We start from the raw sequence: 27,999 nt of genomic DNA, 5'->3' as shown, positions 1-27,999 counted from the left end.
AATTATTTTTGAATTCATGATATAGGATATGCTTTAAAAACTCAGAAATATCTTTTGATTCATGTTACTTTTCAAAATTTTGTTATAGCTGCTGATGAGGACCTTTTGTTCTTTAAGATACAAATAGTGGTACCTACAATAATACAAACTAGAACAACAGCGCCCAAAAGAGACAGCACAATAGTAGAAACACTAACTCCTGATGAACTTGGACCTTCATCAGGGACAGGCTCTGCCTGAGGGGTAAACAGTGCCACTTGTGCGATGTTGGATGGTCCCGAACTCAAACTGCTTTTGTCGACACTTTCAATGGCAATGAATATGTACGTTGCATTTTCTTCTGAGATATTTTCTGGTTTAAAGGCAAAGGTTTCCTCGGAGTTGGCTTCTTTTGGTGTAAGGTTAGTTGTATCAACCCGAGGAGAGTTAATAAAATTGTCTCTGAGTTCAATGATGTTTTTGCTTGTTCTTATGATATATTGTTGAACTGAGAAAAATGTCATGTGTGGGTTAGTTACTGCATCACACCATATTAAATTTCTTTCTAGTTGTTCTCACAAATACAAAGTCATACATCAACAGTCTTATTCATTTTTCTGTAAAAGCTGAGTTCTGACTTTCATTTTTTCATTTATCTTATTTATCTTATTTATTTATTTATTTATTTTTGGTTTTTCGAGACAGAATTTCTCTGTATAGTCCTGGCTGTTTGGGAACTCACTGTGTAGACCAGGCTGGCCTTGAACTCAGAAATCTGCCTGCTTCTGCCTCCCAAGTGCTGGGATTAAAGGCGTGCGCCACCATTGCCCCCACTGAGTTCTGTCTTTTAAAGACAGCCATGCAGGAAAATCAAGACCTGTTTCATAAAATGCTAAAATTCCTACTTGGCTGAGTTGTCAGTTAAGTGCTCTCCTCTAGCTGACCTATCTGCTCTTGCTTCACCCTGGACATCTCTCACTCAGGTCAAACCCAGAGTGATCCTCGTTCTTACCTCTTCCAACATCATAATCATCTCCTGGGGCCGTCCATGTTAGACTGATCTCTTCCCCATCAAGTGTGGCCTGGAGGTCTGTGATTTGATTTGGTGGGTACAGATCAGGCAATGGACCACTTGGAACATTGGACACCACAAAGGCACCTCCAGACGCTGTCCTGCTGAAATTCTCCAGGACTGGCTGAGTAGCCCGAGTTGTTTCGTTTCTGGGTGGGTTCCTTTGAATTTCTCCTGCATTTAAAATTCTCTAGTTAAATTGGATGGAACTCTAGACTCTTTAGAACTCAGTTAGCTTCCTGACCCTCCTTGTCTTTTCTTTCTTCTTTCTCTTTTCATTCCCAAGGTTTCATTTTTATGATGTGTCACAATCAAAGCATTCCATTTGTGGGAAAAGGCATCCTCCAGAATTATTACCAGGATGTTTTCAAATCAAATTGGACAATAACTTGCGGTGATATGAAAACTGCCCCGAATGAGGATGTTATGTAATTTGTTATATGAATTAACAAACAACCAAACCAAAACAAAACAAAGCAGATCCAAAATCAAACAGGCTGGTATGAAACCTAGGCTAGCCTCAAATGTACTTAAGTAGCCAAGGATGACCTTGAAATCCTTATCCTCCTTCCTGCCTCTGTTCCATAAATCCTGGGATTACAGGCATGTGTCACCAGGCTTCCCTAACATATATCTTACGAAAACTATTGCTTTAATTCTCAAGTTATTTCTGACTAGAAATGTGTCTGGGGAAGGCAAAGCTAGTTCTATCCTTAACACTCAGATGCCTTCCTTCCCTCCAAGCCAACAGTGCTAAGACTTAAGGCTCTCGACTTCTCCATTGCTTAGCTCCCCACCCTCCGATAAGGACTCAGGAAAGCAAAGCTCAAAAACATGGACGCCTGTGGAACTCAGAGGACAGACTGCCCACTGGTTTGCACTTCTGTTCCTAGCATAATGGGCCCTTTTCTCTGTCTGTAGCTGAAAGGTAGATACATTTTGGTGATAGTCAAAGGATGTTCCACAGTAACAAATACTAGCTCATAGGTTTTCAGCATCTATTGGTTGCCAGGTTTTGAATGGGTTAACGTAGAAACAATTGTGTAATAATCTCACAATAGAAATGTTTATAGTTACATTTTGAACTGTTTGCAGCCTCCACCATATGAAGTCATACACACAAAAAAATTCACTGGGTTTCTGATACTGGGAGCCACTTACCATCCACTACCCAGCCTGGTATGTATACAGCTCTGCTTGATGGGTGGCGTAAACTCCTCCTGGCAGAGTTTGTTCCTCCATCTGCATGGACTTTTAAGCTATACCTGCCATTCACTGAATAAGCTGTGAAGAACCTGGAGTAGACCCCATCATCCTTGAAAGCATCAGCACCTTGGTAAAAGCATAAAGAAAGGAATTACATCATTGTAACAGAGGAGAGGTTGGTGTGTGTTGTCACACATGCATGGCCTTATATGCATAGTCTGTTGCTGTGCTTACAGTTTCACATTAGAATGGAGTGTATCTCCATCAGTTTCTGCTCTAATAATACATTATTGAATGGTGTATCCCTGCCTCACATTGGTATGTATATATTGGCACTCATATAACATGATAACCCACACTGATAATTGTATATGTTCCATAAATAGTTTAACACTTTATCTCTCTCTGCCCTAAGCAGAGGTCATAAAGACTCTTTTTTACTATTTCTCTTACAATTGATTTTATTGCAGTTCCCTACATTAATCTTCCTGTATTATCTTCTTTTTAAGTAAGTGAGGCCCTTCCTGTGGCAAATGTATCTTCATGTAAGATTTATCACCATTCCTCATAGACAACCGAATTAACTTATTTTGCTTTATAATCAACTTCTTTCCTCTCCTCTCCTCTCCTCTCCTCTCCTCTCCTCTCCTCTCCTCTCCTCTCCTCTCCTCTCCTCTCCTCTCCTCTCCTCTCCTCTCCTCTCCTCTCCTCTCCTCTCCTCTCCTCTCCTCTCCTCTCCTCTCCTCTCCTCTCCTCTCCTCTCCTCTCCTCTCCTCTCCTCCCCTCCCCTCCCCTCCCCTCCCCTCCCCTCCCCTCCCCTCCCCTCCCCTCCCCTCTCCCCTCCCCTCTCCCCTCCCCTCTCCCCTCCCCTCCCCTCCTCTCCTCTACTTTCCATTGTCAGAATCACTACCTCTGTAGTTCAATAGAGAAAAAATGTTTAGAGCAACCTTGTTTGAATTTTAACTGCCTTGTCAGCCATAACTACTTACTTAAAAAGTCTTGGCATTAGTGGAAAAGTACTAGCTTAGTTGAGATTTCTGTGGGAAAAAGTTGAGGTCTCTGTATGAAAGTACTACACCCAGTTAAGAACAAATATCTATAGATCTTGTGGACAGGTAAAAGCAACCCACTCTGTTCTGTTCTTCCTGCTGAACTTTCTATGTAGCCAATATCCTGCTTTTGGGAATAGGTGAGTTCCCCAGAAACAAAGCGAATCTGTGTCATATCCCTCACCATATCCTGTTTCTGTGGGTATAAAACCTGCCAGGGAAAAATAAACTTTGTCACTTTGACCAACCAGACTTGCTGTCCACTCTTTGTGTTTCTTGCCCCTAGTCTCTCCACAAGTGGTTCCTCAGAACCTGTTTGACTGTTCCTCAGGCCGGGACCAAAATAAAAATAAAAATAAAAATAAAACAAACAAACAAACAAACAAAGAAACAAAAACAAAACAAAAACAACAAAACCCTCCCATTTTATTGTAGGAATAAATATTTGGAGATCTCAGTAATGTTGTCGGGTAAGTTTGCTCTTACAATGATTAGCACAGGGGGCACCTGATATGTTGAAAATGTGTTTCTCATTCTACTCAGGAGAGAGAACAATGTTCTTATATTAGTCACATTTGTGTCCCTCTGAAAGTCTGGGAATTTTCAGACATGCAGATTTCCCAGGCTACCTAGGGAAACACCTGAGCAGTCCTTCAAGTGACTCTTCTGTACACAAAAGCATGCAGTGCTGGCCTCAGCTATCGGCCGTCTATTTCTTTTTCTTTTTTTCCAGTGAATGAATTTTAAATTAGTTTGTTCTGCCATGAACTAAATGCTCATCTGGTAATCTAGTAAAATACCAAGAAATGAAGCAAGAAGCATGAAGGCACATGCACTGTAGAAGGGACTGGAAATTGGGGAGAGGTAGTTGGGGAATTATTGTTGCCATGAGAGAAAACGTGGAATTTACTCCAAAAACAGTCAAATATAGCTGAATACAAGTTTGTAGAATGACATAAAATGCACTGGCGGGCATATTTTCTTGTTCATTTGTTGATCAGATTGGTTATTTTATTCACTGACTTCCAGGCAAGGTTCCACTCCCAGGAGAATACAGAGTGCAGGGAAAGGGTTTCTGCTCCACCTCCCTACCGAGTAACCATTGCAGTTCCTATCTTCCGCTAGGGAGACCCAGCATCTGGCCCTGCAGTGCTCAGTCCCTGTCTCTGTGCTATTTCTAGCTTCTCCTAGGCCCCTGCTCCCAGGACTCTATCTGTGCTTTGTTCCAGTTGTGGGGAATCACCCTTGCTTCCTTCCCTTCAGCTGTCAGGGTCCCAGGCTCTGTTGCCCTCTCCCACCAAAGGAGACAATTCCTGCATCAGCTGCTTTGATAGCACTTTTTGTTGATGCTTCCCTAAGAAGCATGAACTTAGAAGGAAGGCTTGTGTTCTCCATCTTTTGAATGGGCCTGTCTTAGCTGGAGACAGCCAGGGCCTGTCAAGATTACAGACATCATTTTGGCAGTAGCTGACATATACAGACAGCTTACCATGTGGAAGATGCTTGCTATGCACTTAGGTGGTACCCTATTGCATTCCCTGCTGGTCTTTCTATTCCTTCCTAATCTGTGTTAACCCTTCGGGTGGCCATCTTGTTCCCACTGCCCCAGGAACACATGACACATTTGGAACTATAAACATATCGGCTTATTCAGAAAATTCTGATGGTTACCTGCACCGTTGTCCAGCAGGACTAGCTCTTCTGTCTTCCCACTGCTAGATTCTATGGTGGCTGTCACGCGGGCTCCAATGATGGGAGTGTACCCTTGTAGAACTTCTGCATACACAATCATTGGGCTGGGGAAAGTGTTAGTGTCCGTGTTTACCTTAGCATTTACAGTGATTGGTGGCACAGCAATACTTGCTGCCTGGGAGGTTACTGTAATCGTTAGTATCTCTGAGTTCTCTTTGGCTTCCAGGTTGTAAGTCCAAATGCCCACCTAAAATTGTCAATGAAACATGCAGCAATCATTTAGAGTCCGAAGGCATGGTTTTTCCCCATTATGTGATTTTTAAAATAAAGCATAGAACTAACAAAAAAATATAACAAATTTGGATGAGTGGTCTTAGAAAGGTCTTGATTCCTCAAATACTGAAACAGACACAGACCATGATATTTGACTTTTGTGAAATATCAATTGGAAAATAATGTTTTGATAAGTTTGCCTTTGCTTTGCCCTCATTCTCTGGCCTCAGTGTCATATATTCCATGACTGGCAGGCAGAGTGGGAAAAGATGTCATGCCAGGTCAACAGGACTCTCCACCTTTCTTCCTCCCTGTTCTCAGATGCCTTTTGTTTTCTATCAACCCAAAGCTTCTTTTCCTTTTACCAGTCATCATAGCTCTCAGGATCACACAGGTAAGGGAAGTACATACATTGTTCTTTCATTTTGAAGATGGTAAAGTTATTGTACTCACATTTATGATGTGCTTAGACCCTCCTTGCAAAAATACCTTTAGGGGGAAATTCAAATGCTAGCTAATGGCTTACCTGCGCTGTTCCTGGGATACTGAGATAGGCCATTTTGGAAGCAGAGTCCATTGTGAAATTGGTGGTTTGTGTTCCTTTGGGATCCCTGAGATAAATGGCAGGGGCTTGTTTACTCCAGGTGACAAGAAAGAATGTGTCCCTTCCCACGGTGCTGTCAATTACAACAGTGTCATTCAGCCAGAGGCTATTGGTCAGTATGGCACCCTTACTTTCAAGCTGTATAAATGTAAAACAAACAACCAAAAAGAAGAAAAGCAAAAACAAAACAAAACAAAAAACAAAAACAAAAACACCTTAATGACTACATAACACAAAAGTTTTATTCTCTTTTCTTTTCTAGATAATTCCTCATATTTGATCTGAAAACAGTCTTACATATGCTGAACTACATTAGCTTTCTCTCTTCCCTCTCTCCCTCCTTTCTTAAACTTTCCCCCTCCCTACCAATAGATTTGCCATCTTTCTGAAGGCTTCTTGACATGTGACAGTTGCAAGGTTGGTAATGTAGACTCTGAAGACAGGGAAGGGTATGAGAGGAGATCTAAAGAGGAAATATCAGTTGAAGTTTGGGACTATGACCCTGCTGTACTTCTGTAGTTTTCTGAAAATATGCTGCTTTGACTGTTGGCTGTAAAGGATGCTAAAAGCCACAGAGGGTTAGTGTAGAGAGTGTGTGTATGTGACATCTGAGAGGAGCCACAGAAGTGTTATTTAGCTCTGTTGACGGTCTCTCAATGGATACAGAGTATACCACTTTTTGTCTCTCCATCAGCAAAGTCTCAGAAAACAAGGTCATGTTGGTCCCACAATGTCATTAGGAGAAATAGATGTGGGGAGAAGGGTTTCCTTGGCAATCCACATGCCCACTTCTCATCAACTCAGATGACTGGATCTTGCTTCTAACAGCTCACTATTTTCCTCTAACATTTTAACCCATCATGCATATGAATACTGACCAATTTTGAAAATTTGTCTATTTTAGAACTTACCATAAATATCTCAAAGGAGAAAAACATAATTGTATTTCTACTCCTTCTATCCATTAAAAACCAAACCAAACCAACATCTAAATTCTTGAATATCTCTCTCTCAATTGTTTCCTTTATGGCTGGTTTTATGTACTTGGCCCTTACACATTTTCTTGATTATGGCAAAAGTGACCACAAAATCTCTAGGAATGGGAAAACGCTGACCTGAAGTGACTTCTGGGTGACATCAACATTTTCTGAAGCCAGGGCCACAAAAGCATCAATGAGTCCATTGTTCTGGGCTTCATCGGAGGCATACATATGCTTTCCACCTAAAATGTGAATGATAGGCTACTTTGTTTTGTAGAACAAGAGTTCTTACCATACTTTAATGATTAAGGAGATAACAGTTCAAATAAAATCAAGGTTTCCTTTTAGATTAAATTAAATTGTCAGAAAGCCTTTAAGGTCATCTTTGAAATGTTAGTTTAATTTAATATATCATAACTGTGAAGCACAACCAACCTTATTATCTTAGTATGGCAACCTCAGTTGCATGAGGCATTTCATCTGGTTATAGATATGAAAGGCACTAGATTCTATATATTCACAGATTTTTGTATAGCCCTTTAGGGAAAATTATGAATTTTTATTTACATCATTTAGATTTTTTTCAGAGGAAAATAGATTAGAAGCATAAAACTGGAAAGATTAAAGAATTGCTGTATCAAGGAATCTTGGCAATGACTGGATACTACTTAAAATATTTGTGACAGCAATAAATTATAAAATGACCATAATAGTGTTTGGAAGTTCGTATCGCTAGCCACAAAAATCCCAGGTATATATGTTTGGTACCATGAAATTCAAATTTCTATTATAATTGATATTTGTACTACTGGTTTTGTATTCTCTGCTATATTTGAGAAGTTACTAGAAGCATGTAACCAGTTTTCATCACATCTAAATATTAACAGAAGTCACCATACTTAATGTTAAATAAGTTGCCATAGTTTGTATTTTCTCATTGTCTCTTAGTCCTGGAAAATCCTAGACTTTGTTCAATTCCTGTCTCAGGAGCCACTTGATTCATTTTCCTCCTTTCCCTTCCTTGCTTGCTACAATGCTTTGGGAGCATGGAAGGTTTGTAAGTCTCAATTAAATTTTACTCTATACTCTTCCTGCTATGAAGGAATGTGATCCATGTGTTCGGATTGACTGTTTTATATATCTTTCCAGGCAACTGGACAAAGAATGTTGTGAGAACACAGGATGGGTCTGGTCTGTTTGTCTCTGCTCTCCAATCCCTGGCCTGGCTCTTGCAAAATTAAGCATAGAAGACGTAGTTAAATGTCATTTCTTCATTTATACACAACAATTGAAAGTCTGTGACATAGAGTTCATGTGTTACCTGTTAAAATGCTCATGTTTGTTACAGCTAAGTCAGCCGATGGTCCCAAGGCAATGAAATGAACTATGGCCCCACTGTCTTTCACCTCCTCAATACAGTCTTTGGCTGTGCTGTCCTCACCATCACTCAACAGCAAGATCTCAGTCCCATATGTTTGGTATTCTCCATTTTTAAATACCTGGAAGCATAATTCAGAATACTATTATCATTTCATACTAGATTAGCTATCCTGATGGAAAGTTAGAAAAAAAGAAACTACAGAAAAAGTATAGAATAGAGATAATTTCTGTTTTAGAATCATAGAATTTATCTTCAATAATCCTTGAAGAACTTAAACAATTTTTCTGTCCTCCTTCCCTAATACAGGGGATATTTGCTAAACTGAAAAATGGGTGGGATCAGGAATTAGAAAAATTCACAGACTAAATAACGTCTGACCCAGGAAAACTCAGGCCAATAGATACTTAAACTATGGAACACATTGTCTTCACCTGATATCCTCTGACAAACCAGTTGGTTTATACAAAATCTGTTATATATACAGCCAGATGCAGTGAGCAACCACACCAGCACTAAAAGGCAATGGAGTCGTAATTAGGAATCTCTTAAATACTTAGATAGCAGTGATCTAATGGTCTAAGCATGTTGAAATTGCAGATGAGACAGAGTCTCATTCATCCCATGCTGGTCTCAGATGATCTAGGCAAAGATGATCTTGAAATTTTCATCCCTGTTCCTTGATTTCCCAAGTACTAAGATAGCATGAACATCAAAGTTATTTTTTTCCAGTGTGTTTTGTCTAGCACCTCTTAAGATTAGTTATGCTAAAATCAAGAGGCAAGTAAGAACAGGAGAATTGTACTTTGTCCTAAAAACAAAACAAAGATCAAAATACATTTGCAGTGGGATTTTCACCTGAAATGCAGCCTTGATTCCAGAGCAGATGGACGTCCCTCCATCAGCACTTGTAGGTAAGGTTTGCAAAAGCTGGTTTCTTTCGATGTCACTGTTTATTTGGATCAGCTCACTCTTAATATTGGCCAGGTGATTAAAGTGTACCATCCCTACCCAAGACCTATTTTCAATTATCTTTCTTAGAAAGTATTTTGCTGCTCGGTTCATTAGATTAAGACGATCGTAAGACTGAGCGAAAAAATGATAAGAAAAAAATGAGTGGTTTTCAACTGGAAGATGAGAGAAGAACTGGACAACTGTTAATTTGTACTATGGAAGAAAGCAATTATAATCATAACTGGAAAATGAATAAGTGTGGTTATCGGTAACATGGGGCACATGAAGAAGTTCATAGCTTTCTATTTGAGGTGTTCCCAGTGGCTTAGTAACCAAGTTAAAGGTGGGGCTTGGGTTGAAGGCAATGATTCACATCACAATTCAGCCCATAATCACTCCCATTAAGTTAAACTCCCAACCAGACTCTCTTGGTCTCCAAACACAGCTGAGCTCTGTAGCTCATCAAGGAACCTACTGAACTACCATTAACTCTGAGAAGGCTGCCTACGCTGCCCTTTCTATTTCTAACTTTTCCCATGATTCTCTATCAGTGGGGCAACTGCACTGGCTTTCTGGTAACTCATTGGTAACCACGTCTCTTGTAACTAGATGACTGCCCAGGACATACACATCACACATTGATTTCCTCTAGATCGTCCCTGCAACCCATACCCAAACTGGTTTGTGAACTTCTCGAACCAAATCACAAGTCCTACGCATCTACAATTTTGCTTGACCTGCTCACCTATTACTTTCTCTCTTCTGATTTTTATTGCAATTCTTTGGTATGGTGAGCTTGTGGGTGCAAGGATACTTGTACCACAGCACACGTGTTATGGTTATATATGTAGAGGTGAGAACACAACCATAGGGACTCAGTGCTTGCCTTCCATCATTTGAATTCCAAAGTTTGAACTCAAGTTGTTAGTGTTAGCCAAAAGAGCCTTTGCTGACTGAAAGATCTCTTCTGCCTTTATCATAATCATCATAATTATCATTTATTATTATTATTGGTGTGTGTGTGTGTGTGTTTATGGTGTCCATGTGGAGGTCAGAAGATAGTTTTGAGGAGTCAGTTCTCTTCTGATTCTTTAATTAATATTGATATTTTACCTGCTGAGCCATCACACCAGCCCTACTCTGCCTTTAAACACAGATCTACCAGGACCCTATCTGGGGTAGTTAGTCTATTCATCTCTCAATCGCCAGTCTTTTCCCTCCTCAGTGACATTTCTTGGGCTACCCGTGTCTAGTGATTTTGAATGTTCTTCTGTCTTTCATGAAATTCCATGTCACTGTGGGTCATCTTGTCAGTCCCTTTCATTCTTTGCCCTTTCAATAACCACCTTCCCTTCCATGCTGACACTTTAATTTCTTCATTAGCATATCTGTCTCACCTCACAGTGCAGTCACTGAGTAATTTATCCTATTACACCTGCTGTTTGTGGCTCATATTAATTCAACAGCTACCTACTGGTCACACATACATTATGAATTCTGGATTAGATGAGGTTCTAGTTCTGAATGGAACTCAGTCTGATCAGGAGAGGCACAGGGAGTATCAATAATATATGCAGAACTGGAGATATGCAAAAGGCAGTTTTGGAATTGGCAAAGGATGAGCTCTTATACAGCACCGCTAGAGCCCAGCCCTTCCCTTGGTGAAAATGAGTGTCTCTACTAAATTGTAGAGAACAGGAATGGCTGACATAGGCAGGTGAAGCTGAGACAGAGAGAAAAACATTTCTGGACTATAACAATATCTGCTCTTTTGGTTTGTTTTATGAGACAGGGTTTAAATGCAACCCAACTGACTTTGAACTTGCCTCATCCCCCACATGCTAGGATTACAAGATCATACTTCCATTGCTCATCCTAAATGAACTATAAACTTCTCAAGTACATCTCTATACTCAAAACAAAAGCAAGCAAATAAAAAGAGCTAATGAACTCACAGCCATACTCCCTGACACATCAAGAACTAGGCACACAATTCTCTCACTGATTCTCAGCAGTGAGAAGAAGGGTGGAGAGGGTGGCGTCTCCATGGGCGTGCTGTTGTTAAAATCCTCAGACCTGCTGATTACTTCCCACGTGCTTCTGTAATTGCACTTCATATTATGTAAAGTTGGAGCCTCTTGATTATGGTTTTCTTTTTTACAGAACTCAGTCACCTAAAAGTGTAGTAAAGTGTAGAAAATTATTATTTCATGTATAAAAAAAAATGACCCGGAAAACAAAGCAAAAGTATGTCCAGTGTTAGAAATTAAAAGTAATTATGCTGGCCTAGCAAAGTAATTGTAGTTGATACTTTGCTATGGATGTATGTAACAATAGCTATCAAAGAAAAAGCAGTTGTTGACAGTGGGGGAAGGGGCATGGGAGTGGTATGAAGGAGGCTGTCTTGGAGGGTTCAACTTTAATTAAAAACATGTTTGTTTGTTTGTTTAAATTAAAGGGGAATATGTATCGTATTTAGCAAATATGGATGCTCAAGTAAAGTCCTATTAACAGTAAAGTAGACTTATAATTATAATAACAACAATTATCTAGCTATTAACAGAGCATAGTGTTAATATACAATAGAGAATGAATACTTACTCGGTGTCAGTCAATGTTCAATGGACTCTACATTAACATATTTAATCCTCATGTCATGCTTAACATCCATTACATCTCTGGTTGAGCGCTTGCCTAGCAATGTGTAGTTTCTTACTCTTACTTTCACCATCATCATCATCATCATCATCATCATGATTATTTAAATTAATGATATTAGACAAATCCTTTGATTATAGATTCTGGACACAGTGACTGGTATACTTACAGAATCGATACTTTGCATGAACATTATGGATGCCTTTTCTGATTGAACTTTATCTGGGAAGAATTGACAATCCTTTTCATATAACTTTGTGGTGGAATTAGTTCTGCACCTTCTGGTTATACAGCTGCCCCCTTGGCATGTATGGACTCTATTTGTACCCATGATACCCGTGGAGCACCTGAAAATATGGAAGTGAGTCTAAGAGACAACTTAGTCATTCCTTTGAAAAGTGGTCCTGTTCCCACTGAACTGTGTGGCATGGTATTTGTTGTGTAGCTGCCAGGACCTTCCTCCACTGCTGGCCAATCAAAGTAATCATTTGTTTTTCAAGAAACTGTAATGAAACAAAACAAAACAAAACAAAACCCCTAAAAAAAATACAAAAAAAAACCCAAAGTGGGGCTTTGTCACACACAATGGGGCTCTCCACTGTGATGAAAGCTGTGGGTGGGTCTTTCCCTTAGACATTCCTGCAGCTGGCCTTGGACCAACTCTCTGTAGACACTTGGTTGACAGAACCAGTGGGACAATTATTCTTGATGTGCAGTGCGGTCTTCTTTTCCAGAAAGACATCCTTGAAGAGTGGCATCACATAACTACATGTGCTTTGACTAATCAAGGAGCATCATTTTATCCAGATGACAATGTGACTGGATTCAGAGAATGAGGGACTGCCAAAAAAGGCAATGGAATAAATAAGGATTGATGTGTGCTGTTCCAGGGAGAGTCATAGCCAGCAGTGATCAGAAGAGATACACCAGGCTTTAACCACAGCTTACCCCATTGGCTTGCAGTTCAAATCAGTAAGTGAATTCTTAATGAGTTCTGGCAGGTCTGGGAGAGATGTGTAAATAAAAAGTGTCAAAATGCCAAACAAATGATTGGCATTGAGGCTATGTATATTTTTGTACAGATAGTCATTGTCTTCAAGGAAAATGGCCTAAAATAAGCATAAAATAGGCTTGTGATATTGCATCTATTATCTGCCTTGTAAGAAAATATGGATGCTTGTCATTGGAAAGGACTATAAAGCAGTTAAAAGCCAGAGGTCATTTAAAGGTACTTAGGGGTCATGCCATGCCTTGTTGCTTCGATTTTCTTTGATGAAGCACTGTAGAATGGCTGGTCTTCATTGTACTCATCAAATACTCCCCAGCGAAGGTGGGCCCATTCATGGACCAACACTTTTCCTATAAGACATTTTTCAAATACATAATCATAATATAATTGCTAAATTTTGCATCTCAAAAATTCCCAGGCTACTGATATGGTTCAGTGGGTAAAAGGGCATGCCACCAAACCTAACAATCTGAGTTCAGTCCTTGAACCCCATGAGGAAGGGGAAAAGTACTGACTCTCAAGTTGTCCTCTGCCCACCATACCACCCCTGAAGAGAGAGGGAGAGAGACACAGAGAGAAAGAGAGATATAGAGAGAGACAGAGAAAGGAAAGAGAGAGGAGATACAAGAGAGAGAGAGAGAGAGGAGAGAAAAAGAAAAGAGAAAGAGGGGAGATAAAGGCAGTAGAGAGAGATTACATTTGGGTTTAGGTTTTCATAACTCTTAAAGTTTATATTTTGCTAATAAAGGGCTTTTATATATAATGGTACTCATTGCTGTACCATTTTTTATTCCATAGCATGTCAAATCAATGAGACATTATGGAGCATATGCCACAGTCACAGTAAACTATGATTTGATTTTCAGTACTTCGGGAGTCAAAGGTCTCACATTTTAGTTTATGGCTTGCCAAGTACCAACCCTGTCAACAGCCTAATCAGATATACAGAACTCTGCTGTATAGATATTTTGAGAGTGAAAATTTAGGGAGAAAAAAAAAACCAGACTAAAAATGCTCCTGAAGAGTTGATATTAAAGAAAGATATAGATATGCTATTGTCGATTATGGAGGTTATGTCAGCTACTGAATCAAGAATTTGTTGAATTTTGAGAAAATTTCAATGACTTTGAATAAGTACCTTAAATTAAGCCACTTGTTAATGTCACAAAGCTAATAGAGGAATCAAGATTTGGAACCAAGTGTTTCTGTTCCAGTCTGCTTACTTAATAGAGTATAGAGTTACGTGTCGCAAACATGCAATGCTTTAACCAAATTCCCCACCTGAATCTCCATATTCATCTTGTTTTCTTCCCAGTACAAAGTCAGGGGTGAAGTGGATGTATTCTGCTTTCTCTTCACACTGTGTGAACTGTCTGGTGTAGGGTTCATCTCTGCCCATGAAGGCGGGAGGTGCCACTTTAATGTCAGCCTGAGAATGTTTAAAACGATTGTTAACACTTGACGAACAGAAAAGACAGTAGTTAGAAAAACTCTGAATCATTAACTGTGTAGCAAAGCTAGCAAGCATAAGAAAATACTTTTTTGTTGTTGTTAGAGGAAAAATTGATACTTACATGCTTGTAACTCTCCCGTTTTGGCCTTCTGTAATGGGGACTGTCTTTCCAACTTTCAGGAATTAATATAGATACATTTTTGAAGAAAAATCTTTTTTCTGTAGCTTCAAAAAGGTATGTAGATGCTTTAGTCACCATTTCCTATTATCAAAGTGAAATAGATATGTAAAAATTATAATAAGAATGGAATCAAGCCTTCTGGTCTGTGGCACCACCAGGTTACCTTGGGCGTGCATTCGGTGGACACCCCCAAGTTCCCTAGAGGACTCTCCACGTGATCTTAGGACCACCGGTGAGTGGAACACACCTTCTGTTCCATTCCAATCACACAGGACCAGAGACAGCATTAAGGAAGCAGAAAACCCAGCCTGACCAGTCACAAGACCCTTCTGGTCGGCGCCAGCACCTGGTCACCTTGAGCACGGAGTTGGTGGACACCCCCAAGGTCCCTAGAGGACAGCTTCTGAGGCAGACCCTGATTCAGGCTCCAGACATCTGGGCACCTTCCCTGCCAGAGGTGAGGTGTCCACCCAGCCCAGGAGGGCTTTGTCAGAGCACCTGGGGGAGCCACCTTGGTCCCCTGATCCCTCCAAGATGAGTCTACGCAGGTGAGAGTGTGGACTACAGAATCTAACAGTCTCTGGGACAGGCCCTGTTTCAGGCCTTCATCTTCTGCCAGGAGGCAAGTCAGAATGCCAGATATCGGTGCACCTTCCCTGCAAGAGGAGAGCTTGCCTGCAGAGAGTACTCTGACCACTGAATCTCAGGAGAGAGCTAGTCTCCCAGGTCTGCTGATAGAGGCTAACAGAATCACGAGAGGAACAAGCTCTCTAACCAGAGAAAACTATAACAACGAACTCCAGAGATTATCAGATAGTGAAAGGCAAATGTAAGAATCTTACTAACAGAAACCAAGACCACTCACCATTATCAGAACGCAGCACTCTCACCTCACCCAATCCTGGGCACCCCAGCACACCCGAAAACCTAGACCCGGATTTAAAAGCATATCTCATGATGATGGTAGAGGACATCAAGAAGGACTTTAATAACTCACTTAAAGAAATACAGGAGAACACTGCTAAAGAGTTACAAGTCCTTAAAGAAAAACAGGAAAACACATCTAAACAGGAGATGGAAATGAACAAAACCATACTAGACCTAAAAAGGGAAGTAGACACAATAGAGAAAACCCAAAGTGAAGCAACGCTGGAGATAGAAACAATAGGAAAGAAATCTGGCACCATAGATGCAAGCATCAACAACAGAATACAAGAGATGGAAGAGAGAATATCAGGTGCAGAAGATTCCAGAGAGAACATCTGCACAACCTTCAAAAAATGCAAATTGCAAAAAGGTCCTAATTCAAAACACCCATGAAATCCATGACACAATGAGAAGACCAAACCTATGGATAATAGGAGTTGATGAGAATGAAGACTTTCAACTTAAAGGGCCAGCAAATATCTTCAACAAAATTATAGAAGAAAACTTCCCAAACATAAAGAAAGAGATGCCCATGAACATACAAGAAGCCTACAGAACTCCAAATAGACTGGACCAGAAAAGAAATACCTCCCGACACATAATAATCAAAACAACAAATGCACTAAATAAAGATAGAATATTAAAAGCAGTAAGGGGAAAAGGTCAAGTAAAATATAAGGGCAAGCCTATCAGAATTACTCCAGACTTTTCACCAGAAACTCTGAAAGCCAGAAGAGCCTGGACAGATGTTATACAGACACTAAGAGAACACAAATGCCAGCCCAGGCAACTATACCCAGATAAAGTTTCAATTACCATAGATGGAGAAACCAAAGTATTCCATGACAAAACCAAATTCACACATTATCTTTCCACGAATCCAGCCCTTCAAAGTATAGTAACAGAAAAAAAACCAATACAAGGACAGAAATCACGCCCTAGAAAAAGCAAGAAAGTAATTCCTCAACAAACCAAAAGGAAGACAGCCACAAGAACAGAATGCCAACTCTAACAGCAAAAATAACAGGAAGCAACAATTACTTTTCCTTAATGTCTCTTAATATCAATGGACTCAGTTCCCCAATAAAAAGACATAGACTAACAGACTGGCTACACAAACAGGATTCAACATTCTGCTGCTTACAGGAAACCCATCTCAGGGAAAAAGACAGACACTACCTCAGAGTGAAAGGCTGGAAAACAATTTTCCAAGCAAATTGTCTGAAGAAACAAGCTGGAGTTGCCATTCTAATATCGAATAAAATTGACTTCCAACCCAAAGTTATCAAAAAAGACAAGGAGGGACACTTCATACTCATCAAAGGTAAAATCCTCCAAGAGGAACTATCAATCCTGAATATCTATGCTCCAAATGCAAAGGCAGCCACATTCATTAAAGACACTTTAGTAAGGCTCAAAGTACACATTGCACCTCACACAATAATAGTGGGAGACTTCAACACACCACTTTCATCAATGGACAGATCATGGAAACAGAAACTAAACAGGGACACAGTGAAACTAACAGAAATTATGAATCAAATGGATCTGGCAGATATCTACAGAACATTCTATCCTAAAACAAAAGGATATACCTTTTTCTCAGCACCTCATGGTACCTTCTCCAAAATTGACCATACTTTGTCACAAAACAAGCCTCAACAGATACAAAAATATTGAAATTGTCCCATGCATCCTATCAGATCACCATGGACTAAGGCTGATCTTCAATAGCAACATAAATAATGGAAAGCTGACATTCACGTGGAAACTGATCAACATTCTTCTCGATGATAACTTGGTCAAGGAAGGAATAAAGAAAGAAATTAAAGACTTTTTAGAGTTTAATGAAAATGAAGCCACAATATACCCAAACTTATGGGACACCATGAAAGCATTTCTAAGAGGAAAACTCATAGCTCTGAATGCCTCCAAAAAGAAACTAGAGAGAGCACACATTAGCAGCTTGACAACACACCTACAAGCTCTAGAACAAAAGGAAGCAAATTCACCCAAGAGGAGTAGACGGCAGGAAATAATCAAACTCAGGGGCGAAATCAACCAAGTGGAAACAAGAAGAACTATTCAAAGAATCAACCAAACAAGGAGCTGGTTCTTTGAGAGAAAATCAACAAGATAGATAAATCCTTAGCCAGACTCACTAGAGGGCAGAGGGACAGCATCCTAGTTAACAAAATCAGAAATGAAAAGGGAGACATAACAACAGATCTTGAAGAAATCCAAAACACCATCGGATCCTTCTATAAAAGGCTATACTCAACAAAACTGGAAAACCTGGAAGAAATGGACACATTTCTAGACAGATACCAGGTACCAAATTTAAATCAGAATCATGTTAATGATCTGAACGGTCCCATATCCCCTAAAGAAATAGAAGTAGTCATTAATAGTCTCCCAACCAAAAAAAGCCCAGGACCAAATGGGTTTAGTTCAGAGTTTTATCAGACCTTCAAAGAAGATCTAACTCCAGTTCTTCACAAGCTATTCCACAAAATAGAATCAGAAGGTACTCTATCCAATTCCTTCTATGAAGCCACAATTACTCTGATAGCTAAACCACAGAAAGACCTAACAAAGATAGAGAACTTCAGACTAATTTCCCTTGTGAATATAGATGCAAAAATAGTCAATAAAATTCTTACTAACCAAATCCAAGAACACATCAAAACAATCATCCATCCTGACCAAGTAGGTTTCATTCCAGGGATGCAGGGATGGTTTAATATATGGAAATCCATCAACGTAATCCAGTATATAAACAAACTCAAAGACAAAAACCACATAATCATCTCGTTATATGCGGAGAAAGCATTTGACAAAATCCAACATCCATTCATGATAAAAGTCTTGGAAAGATCAGGAATTCAAGGCCCATACCTAAACATGATAAAAGCAATCTACAGCAAACCAGTAGCCAACATCAAAGTAAATGGTGAGAATCTGGAAGCAATCGCACTAAAATCAGGGACTAGACAAGGCTGCCCACTTTCTCCATACCTATTCAACATAGTATTTGAAGTCCTAGCCAGAGCAATTCGACAACAAAAGGAGATCAAAGGGATACAAATTGGAAAGGAAGAAGTCAAAATATCGTTATTTGCAGATGATATGATAGTATATATAAGCGACCCTAAAACTTCCACCAGAGAACTCCTAAACCTGATAAACAGCTTCAGTGAAGTAGCTGGATATAAAATTAACTCAAACAAGTCAATGGCCTTTCTCTACACAAAGGATAAACAGGCCGAGAAAGAAATTAGGGAAACAACACCCTTCTCAATAGTAACAAATAATATAAAATACCTTGGTGTGACTCTAAATAAGGAAGTGAAAGATCTGTATGATAAGAACTTCAAGTCTCTGAAGAAAGAAATTCTAGAAGATCTCAGAAGATGGAAAGATCTCCCATGCTCATAGATTGGCAGGATCCATATAGTAAAAATGGCTATCTTGCCAAAAGCAATCTACAGATTCAATGCAATCCCCATTGAAATTCCAACTCAATTCCTCAACAAATTAGAAAGGGCAATCTGCAAATTCATCTGGAATAACAAAAAACCTAGGACAGCAAAAACTCTTCTCAAGGATAAAAGAACCTCTGGTGGAATCACCATGCCTGACCTAAAGCTGTACTACAGAGCAATTGTGATAAAAACTGCATGGTACTTGTATAGTGACAGACAAGAAGACTAATGGAATAGAATTGAAGACCCAGAAATGAACCCACACACCATGGTCACTTGATTTTTGACAAGGGAGCTAAAACCATCCAGTGGAAGAAACACAGCATTTTCAACAAATGGTGCTGGCACAACTGGCGGTTATCATGTAGAAGAATGGGAATTGATCCATTCCTATCTCCTTGTACTAAGGTCAAATCTAAGTGGATCAAGGAACTCCACATAAAACCAGAGACAGTGAAACTTATAGAGGAGAAAATGGGGAAAAGCCTCGAAGATATGGGCACAGAGGAATAATTCCTGAATAAAACAGCAATGGCTTGTGCTGTAAGATTGAGAATAGACAAATGGGACCTCATAAAATTGCAAAGCTTTTTGTAAGGCAAAAGACACCGTCAATAAGACAAAAAGGCCACCAACCGATTGGGAAAGTATCTTTACCTATCCTAAATCAGATAGAGGACTAATATCCAATATGTATAAAGAATTCAAGAAGGTGGACTCCAGAAAATCAAATAACCTCTTTAAAAAATGGGGCTCACACCCTCCACACACTGATCGTCTCTAATTTTCATCTAAGTACACATTTACATCTCCCCATGAATTCAGAGGTCCATCTCTTCTACCTGGATGTCAAAAAGCTCCTCAATCTGTAACCACCTCGAGCTCCTCCTCCCCAGGCATAGCTCTTTTTTACAGTTTTCCTTCCCAGTTGATGAAAGTTCTCTACAAGTAGTTAAGCCAAAGTTGGAAAGTTTGCCTTGCCTCTTAACATTTCCTCTCGACCTTCTCTGTTCCACACAAGTATAAATCAACAAGAGTGTTGTCCTTCATGCTTTCCAAATATGTTCAGCATCACTTGAATCACTCCTCACACCTCCTGTTCCCTGGCAATGCTCCTGTTCACAACCACAGCCTGGCTCCTTCTTTACTCCTATCCTACATTCATACAGTGATGTGATATGAGTGAGCCTTCTATGGTTGCAGGTAGACAGAGTGGTCACAGTGGTCATACATCAAAGTGTCCACATCCTCCACTAAGCTCTTTCATGGAGTCTCATTACTCAGAGGGAACATAAAAATGTACTTTCCAGTGGTCTGGGCTCTGCCACTGTGGATGAGCCTCTCCCAGGTTCATTGCAAGGCAGGCATCCCTCCTCAAGCTTATTCAGTTTCCTTGATTTCATAAGCTGCTATTTCCCACATAAGGCTCTCATCTTTGTGTCTGCTGACATGTCACATCATGAGTGGGGCTTCTCAAGGTCTTCCCTGCAGGAAACAGTGACTTATGCTCTTGCCTGTTACAGCTGTGCTCTGCTCTGCCTTGCTTTTCTGGGGCAGCGTGCTCCCACAGTAACCTACTAACCTCATACCTACTCTCCCACTCACTCTGATTTTACTGATGACCCGGAAAAGAAGGCATACCCATAATTCCTTTCTCTTTTCTGTTACTTCTCTTTCCTCAATGGTATCACAAGCATATGTGTATGCATGCACAATAATTAAAAAAATTACAAAAACAGAATGAGAATCCAACTTCTAAATGACAGACAAGGAAGCTGAGATCACAGAGGCTCTCTGCTTTGTCTTTGATCTTAAGGTGAGAAGTTCATATCTCTTTTAGAACCTCTAGAACCTTCATCTGGAATGTCTTAGAGCCTTCATCTCACTCCATGCTTTCTGAAACTGTCTGCTCTATTTTCAAACTTCTCAAAGCATTCAGAGGTTTCCATAGTAACGCTTACTATTACTATTAACATAAGTTTAATAGCAGAAAGCCCAATTTTCTTACCTTTATGCGTTCAATTATTGTTGTATCTTCTGGCACAGCAGGATCAATGGCAATAATGATGTCCTCATAACCATTCTCATTCAGCCTTACCAAGGAAGTGTCTGACCCCTGAAGCAGGTACAGGAGGAGGAGGAGGAAAACAGGCCCCCTGGAGGTTACCATCCTTCTAGCCTGGTTGCCCAGAGGCCTTTCTCTCTGTGTCTCTTGGCAGGTTTATATATACTCCTAAACATCACCTGTTAGTTCATTGAGGGATGGTGACTGTTGAAAGGTCAATGCTAATGTACAGGAAATACATAGCCGGGTTATATAATAGGTTTTTTTTTTTCCGGTTTGGTAATGGTTAAAGTGATCAGAAAATTATAAAATACATAGTATCCTCTCTTCTTGAGACATAATACATTGCTTTCCATTTTCAGTTAATTTCCTAAGCATACACACAGAGGTTGTGACCCTATACAATAGGGTCATAAAATAAAACCACAATAAATTATACAGAAATTCTAAAGTCCTGCCTGCATTTTAAAGAGCAAATCACTTATTACCTATTCTCTCTGTCATCTATACAATAATGATACAAATAAAATGCTAGGGAAAATGAGCTTGAAACACAAGGCTGTAAAGCATCTGCTACATTTAAGGAGATTTGATAAAGTCAAGTTATCACAGTAAACAAGCAAGCAAACAAACAAACAGACCATCCCTACTATACAGGAATAGAACTTGTTTTTCTATGTCATACTTTGCTGGTCACTGTTGAGGAAGGATAAACAATATAAATCTTAATTAGAAGGTAGTCTGCTCCTGACTGGAAATTCCTGTTTTTCTGGTCTTTGGTACCATGACTGGAAGAGCATTAGGGATGATTTGTTCCTCTGAGTTCTGCCTGCCTTAGACCTTGGTTAGGATGCAGAAGCCTCAGCTCCCCTGGCAGCTGCCAGCTCCTTTTTACAATGCAGATGGGATGTATGTAGAGAATTGTGTAAGAGGGCTAGCTGCCTTTTCTAATGCACGGGTGACACCTCTGCTTTACAGTGCTGGTCACAGAGTTTGGATATCTTCAGTGAAATATGATGTAGGCTTGCAATAGATACTGAGACTCCTTCACTGCCAGAGCGTCCTAGGCTATGCAAGCTCTAGAAGGTTAGGTTCTGGGACTTGTTGTGGCTGTGTAGCCTACACTGAAGCTTACAAGTCATGACCTTGCCTACATCTTCAAGGGTATTGAACACTGCTCCATCTTAGCCAACTGTTGATAGATGTCAGAGAGCCATAGGAAACAGCCTGGTGACTGCCAGCTGGGCAAAGACACTGCTGGAGGAAAGGATCATGTGACTAGAAAATAGCCATAAGTTTCTCAGGAATATGCTTCTATGCCCCAGTAACATGGTAACGCCAGGTTCAAATATTGATTGTGGGCCCTGTTTTTGTTTTTGTTTTAAAATTAGATATTTTCTTTATTTACATTTCAAATGTTATTCCCTTTTCTAGTTTCCCCTCCCAACCCCTCATCCCTGTTATGTAACAGTTTCCTTGACACTGAGACATTCTATACTGCTGGGAAGCTCCTTAAGAAGAAAGGTAAACAAGTCAGACTATTTTTCAGGAACTCCCTAAAACTGAGCAGATCCACCATGCCCCTCTCTGCCAGAGTAAACAATTAAAGTTGAGAATCCCACCCAGAGGAAGTGAAGCTGAGCTGCAAAGATTTTTTTCAAAGGATAAAAGCTACAAAGACTTTGAGATCGGACCAGCTGCCTGGAAGAAGTAGAGATCAGACAGACCAGCTGCCTAGAAGAACTAGAGACCAGCCAGGCTGCCCGGAAGAGTTTTAGTCCAGAGTCACTTAGAAATGATACTTTGCAACTTGACTGTGCAATAAGATCCAGGTTTCCAGCTTTGTGAGCTGTCACCCACGCTGAGCTGGGCCTTAGTGATGCAGATATCTTTGAGTCATTTCTGCTCTTGTAAGTAACCCCAATAAAATTCGTTGGTTCACCAAGTCGGAATTTGGTGGTTTCCATACTTTGATCTCGTATGAGATCCCTGTCAGAGATGAGTAAATGTGTGTGTTTCAATCAACAGTCCTCAAATCTGACTTTCACATTTAGTGGGGCAGGAACCATAACTGGTGTCTAAATAGGGACCTGATAGAACCAGAGATGAGTTAGGGAAGAGCAAGTGCATGGCCCTGGGTAAGGACAGCACGGCCCGTTACTGAGCTGGACATGCCTGAGATGGAGGAAATTCCAATACAGTTGACATTTCCTGTATGGTGGGTGTTCTTGTGCCTTTGTGCTATGAGAGTGGTTATATGGTTCTTGCTGTAGGTAGTGAGACACACAACTAAGGCTGAGCCATCAGGATTAGAGATAAATCCAACCTTTAGTAGAAAAAGAGAGGAAAAATCTGTAATCCAGCATGCAGATGGGGGCATTAACTGGTGTATCAGGAAATTATCAGCACTTGAATTGCTAGAATTAGGGAAGACTTGGCAACAAGCAATGAAAGAGCCTGGCATTTCAGGTTGAGGGACACAGGAGCAGGTGGGATCAATCTAACTGCTGTGGAGGCAGAAAAACCAAGGAATATAGCTTTTCATGCCCTCTTTAAGGCAAAGGCTGTATAACCTGAGACATATGAAAAAGAGCAGTCCCTGACAGACTGGTTTATTAAAGCTATTAGGAACATTTGCAAGTCCCCATAAATATCAGGAACGGGAGGACCATAGAGGAGGGGCAGGTGGTATTGAGGGAACTAGGAATAAGTTTGGGTGTATTTGAACCCTAGTTCACTGGGCCAGACAGAACTCTGTTTACAGAGGAGTTAAACAAAGGTTGATCCAGAAGGGACCTCAAGGCTATGATGGAGTGTTTCTGGCTGAGTCCTTTGGTAGAGCAAGATCTTTATAAAGCAGGAAAGGCTATGGCAGATCTCAGTGACTTAGAACAACATGTGATGAGTGTCCTCAAAGTAAAAGAGCCTCCCAGAGGTAAAGTATGTGGCAGGATTTTTGTCAAGCTGAAGTTCCTAAGAAAAACTGATAGAAAGGGAAACTGTGTGCTCAGGAGCTTCTGCCTAAGGAGGTGACATCCTTGACAGAATGCAGGTGAAGAGCATCAAGTCTGCCCCAGGAGTGGGTTAAACCCCCCTCCCCCCACTAAAGAGGGTACATTTTCTTTCAGCAAAAGATCATGCTACGGGTGTAGACTGTTAGCTCAGCTAGAAACTCCCCCAACAGCAAGGTATGGTGAGTGGGGAGGCTACAGCCACTGTGCCAACCCAGGCCTACTATGCCCCAGGGAGCCAGAGGTACAGTGGGAAAGCAGGGCTGCATTAACCTTTGGCCCTGAGTGCGTCTGAGCAGACTAAGTCAGACCCACTGAGCTGATCAGGTGGGGAGAAATGTAGGGAGGCTTCCAGGACGAGCTCCAGGTCATGTAAACATAGTAGTTCTGAATCACCTAGGATTATAGAGAACAAATTAAGTTAACACCTCCTATCTATGTATATTAGTCAGGGTTCTCTAGAGTCACAGAACTTAAGGAATACCTCTCTATATTGAGGGAATCTATTGAGATGACTTATTGTCTGTAGCCAATTAACCCAACAACTGTCAGCTATGAATGGGAAGTCCATGAATCTAGTAGTTGCTCAGTCCCACGAGGCTAGTTGTTTCTACTGGTCCTCTGTAGATGTAGGTTCCAATAGATGTGCTGGCAAATAAGTGCAATCAGGTGAAGAAGAGTGACTCTTCTTTCTTCAGTTGTCCTCATGTAGGCCTCCTGCAGAAGGTGTGGCCCAGATTAAAGGTGTGTCCCACCAGGCCTGGATCTGTGGCTTGCCTTGTCCCAGGCTGACTTTTAACTCAGAGAGCTCCTTGCTTCCGTCTCCTGGGATTAAAAGGCATGCACTACCTTGCCTGGGCCTAAGCTTTTCATGGCCACTATGCTTCAAGATCTCCAGCTAAGATCCAGGTCAGAAACTTGTGTCTTCCAGCCTCAAGAGCTGGATCACATGTGAGCCTTCCAATTCTGGATTGTGGTTCATTCAGGATATAGTCAAGTTGACAACCGGGAATGCCACTACACTATGCTATGTATCTGATCTTGATCTTTGGAGGAAGCAAATGGTACAAATGGATGGAACCTGTTCATGCTGTATTAGACCTCACTAATTTCAACTTTAGTTATCTTCTTAGTTGTGAATTTCTGTGCTCACCCGACACTTGCTGAGGACAGATGACAACAGACTTTCAGAGTGTTTCACCAAGGTTATTTTTGGAACATCACTGCTCTGTTATTGGTGTTGCCTCGGGATGTTGCCTCATCCTGCACATCCTTGGAAAAGGTTCTGTTATCTAGACATAGTTTTAACTCCGTAGAATTTTGCAGATTTGGAAAGCCATGGATGAGACAACCATGTACTTCTACCTCCCTTACAGTCAGTCCTACCTGGGCTGGGTTAATTAAGAGGAAGCATGTAATAAACAGTAGCTTCAAAGTTTATATCCAAATGGCATACACTTCCGTAAGGTCATTGAATAATATTCCCAGGGCCTGGGGTGGGTCGTCATCCTCTGAGTTGCTAGCCAGGCAAGTGTCTGCAGTCCCACAGGTCATAAAGCTGTTGCCACTTCTCTTGGCTGTATGCTAGACCCTACTGTTGATGACATCCATGCTTTAACTTAGAACATGGAGAAATTAAGCTGGGTCTGAACTGGAAACTTGCATCCTGCTGACTGGCTTTCACAGTGCCAGAGGGGACCGTGCCGGCTGCAGGTGAATTGTCACCACACTTCTGCTTGGCTATGAACTCTGTGTTCTAAAATGCTGACACACAAGATTGCATGTGCCTGCTTGTGCAATAGTGGCTTGGCTGTTGTGGCCAAGACCAACATCCTTCTGATTGAATCTAAGGCTAGCTCCACAAAACAGGATTCAAGTTTAGTACTGTGAGCCAGAATAAAACCTGTAGCCGGGACGTCATAGGTTCCACTGGGGAAACAACTTCTGTGGTTTTTCTAGATGGATGTGATGTGCCTGTCAAATTAGCTTCTAAACTCCTGTTTCCTCCTGTAGGCTTTATTGACCTCACTCATAACCACTGGGGAGCTCCTGAGATCAAATGACTGTTATCGTGTTGTGGTAGCCTGTTTTTTCATCATAGGTGGATGTCTATAGTCACACCTTCCAAGGCTCAGGGATCATTGAAGAAGATGGGACAGAAAGAATGTAAGAAAGAGCCGGGGAAGGAGTGGAGTTTTGTGGAACAGTTTCCTCCCAGATTGAAGCATTTCACCCTGCAGGGCTGCTGCTTTGCCTTCTGGCTACGACAAGATGACCAGGCTTCCTGTGCCACACACATCCACTGTCACCATGTATTGCGCGGCCACTGGCTGGAAGGCACATGTGCCAAGTGACTGGAAACTTTTCAGTCACTTTTCTCATCCCTCCCCCCTTCACATTAATGGAAAACTGACAAACGAAGTTTTATGTCAACCTGACACAAGCTAGACACATTCAAGAACAAATAACTTCAATGAGAAGGAAACGCTGCCACCAGTGCACAGCCACCCCTGGACTAATGGTCCTGGGTGGTGTAAGAAAACAGGGTGAGCAAGAAAGCAGCACTCCTCCATGGCCTCTGCATCAGTTCCTGCCTCCATCTACGTTTCTGCTTTGAGTTTCTTCCTTGACTCCCTTGGATGGACTGAGATGTTATACTGTTAGCTGAATTAGCCTCTGTCTCCCCGAGTTGTTTTTTGGTGATAGTGTTCTATCATGCCAAGAAGACACACAGCTACTCAGAACAATGAGACAGGACAGGTGTCAACTTTGTTGAACAGGTGAGGAGAATGGCCTTGAGAATAGATGAACCCCTGGGGTTAAGTGGCTGTGGTGAGTTGAGCTGTGGGGTCCTAGCCCTTCAGCCTCATAAGAACTCAAACTTCCTTTATAAGCATGCAGACCATACTCATATTTGTGTGCCTTAATCACACTCTCTGAACACACACAGACAAAAATTGCTTCTAACTTTACAAGGGTTAAAAAGCAATAGAAAAGTTGTGGAACAATAAGAACTAATCAGTACCCCCAGAACTCGTGTCTCTAGTTGCATATGTAGCAGAAGATGGCCTAGTCGGTCATCACAGGGAAGAGAGGCCCCTTGGTATTGCAAACTTTATATGCCCCAGTACAGGGGAATGCCAGGGCCAAGAATTGGGAGTGGGTGGGTAGGGGAGCAGGGTGGAGGGAGGGTATAGGGAACTTTCGGGATAGCATTTGAAATGTATATAAAGAAGATATCTAATAAGAAAGAAAGAAAGAAAGAAAGAAAGAAAGAAAGAAAGAAAGAAAGAAAGAAGGAAAGAAGGAAGGAAGGAAGGAAGGAAAGAAAGAAAGAAAGAAAGAAAGAAAGAAAGAAAGAAAGAAAGAAAGAAAGAAAGAAAGAAAGAAAGAAAGAAAGAAAGAAAGAAAGAAAGAAAAGTTGTGGAGATAGTGCAGAAAGCCTTTGTCTGCCCCAACCAAATTTTCCTTAGTAGTGATATCTTAGTGATATGTTAGTGTGTTCCATTTATCAGTCCATTGAGTTGTTGCTGGTATATTAATTCTGGATGTCTTTTTGCTGTTCTAGAGTCCCAACCAGCTTTTCATATTACGTTAAATTGTGCATTTCCTAGGCTCCTCTTGGTTGAGACAGTTTCTCAGAAGTCTTTGTGTGTTTTGTGATGCTCTAACTGAAAACCTTAGGTTAATTAACTAATTAAAATTTTATTTTATCTGTAAATATTTTTAATTAACTGAATTTGATATTTGAAAGTAGATACATAACCCATTCTGTTTACTTTTCCCACTTCTCACCTCCCCCTCTCCATCCACCTACAAGTCTGGTTGCCACATGCCCATCTTTTTGTTGCTTTGTGACCTGCTAAGTTCAGTTACTGCCATCTATGAGGCCATGGCTCGGGAATCTATGTTGGAGGCCAGTGAGCTCATCATGGGTACACAACTGAAAACAGTGACAGCCTCTCCATGAGAAAGCATCAAGAGCCAGTAGTTAGCCCAGGAAGCAAAGCCCCTTGAGCCCCT

General features: G+C 40.9%; 1 protein-coding gene across 1 annotated transcript; it reads right to left on the bottom strand.

Moving 5' to 3' along the window:
* Nucleotides 1-71: 71 nt before the first annotated feature.
* On the bottom strand, nucleotides 72-27,816 carry LOC110291672 (calcium-activated chloride channel regulator 4A-like). Its single transcript, XM_021158917.2, has 15 exons — nucleotides 27,809-27,816; nucleotides 20,909-21,071; nucleotides 14,429-14,569; nucleotides 14,136-14,283; nucleotides 13,096-13,204; nucleotides 12,015-12,192; nucleotides 11,143-11,361; nucleotides 9,092-9,319; nucleotides 8,177-8,354; nucleotides 6,991-7,097; nucleotides 5,798-6,013; nucleotides 4,978-5,245; nucleotides 2,213-2,383; nucleotides 992-1,225; nucleotides 72-487 (listed from the first exon to the last, which is right to left on the bottom strand). The coding sequence occupies exons 1-15, from the start codon at nucleotides 27,814-27,816 to the stop codon at nucleotides 72-74; spliced, it is 2,784 nt and encodes a 927-aa protein (XP_021014576.2).
* Nucleotides 27,817-27,999: the final 183 nt, after the last annotated feature.

The sequence above is a fragment of the Mus caroli genome, unplaced genomic scaffold (assembly GCF_978045245.1).
Source record: "Mus caroli unplaced genomic scaffold, Mus_caroli_1 scaffold_3, whole genome shotgun sequence".
Classification (NCBI taxonomy): Eukaryota; Metazoa; Chordata; class Mammalia; order Rodentia; family Muridae; genus Mus; species Mus caroli.
This window is presented reverse-complemented; position numbering and strand designations above follow the sequence as displayed.

Excerpts from the sequence above, each read along its gene's own strand:
- LOC110291672 (XM_021158917.2), bottom strand. Across the intron at positions 14,570-20,908 it reads CAATAATTGAACGCATAAAG|GAAATGGTGACTAAAGCATC; the intron begins GTAAGAAAATTG and ends CTTTGATAATAG. Across the intron at positions 1,226-2,212 it reads ACCAGGCTGGGTAGTGGATG|GAGAAATTCAAAGGAACCCA; the intron begins GTAAGTGGCTCC and ends TTTTAAATGCAG.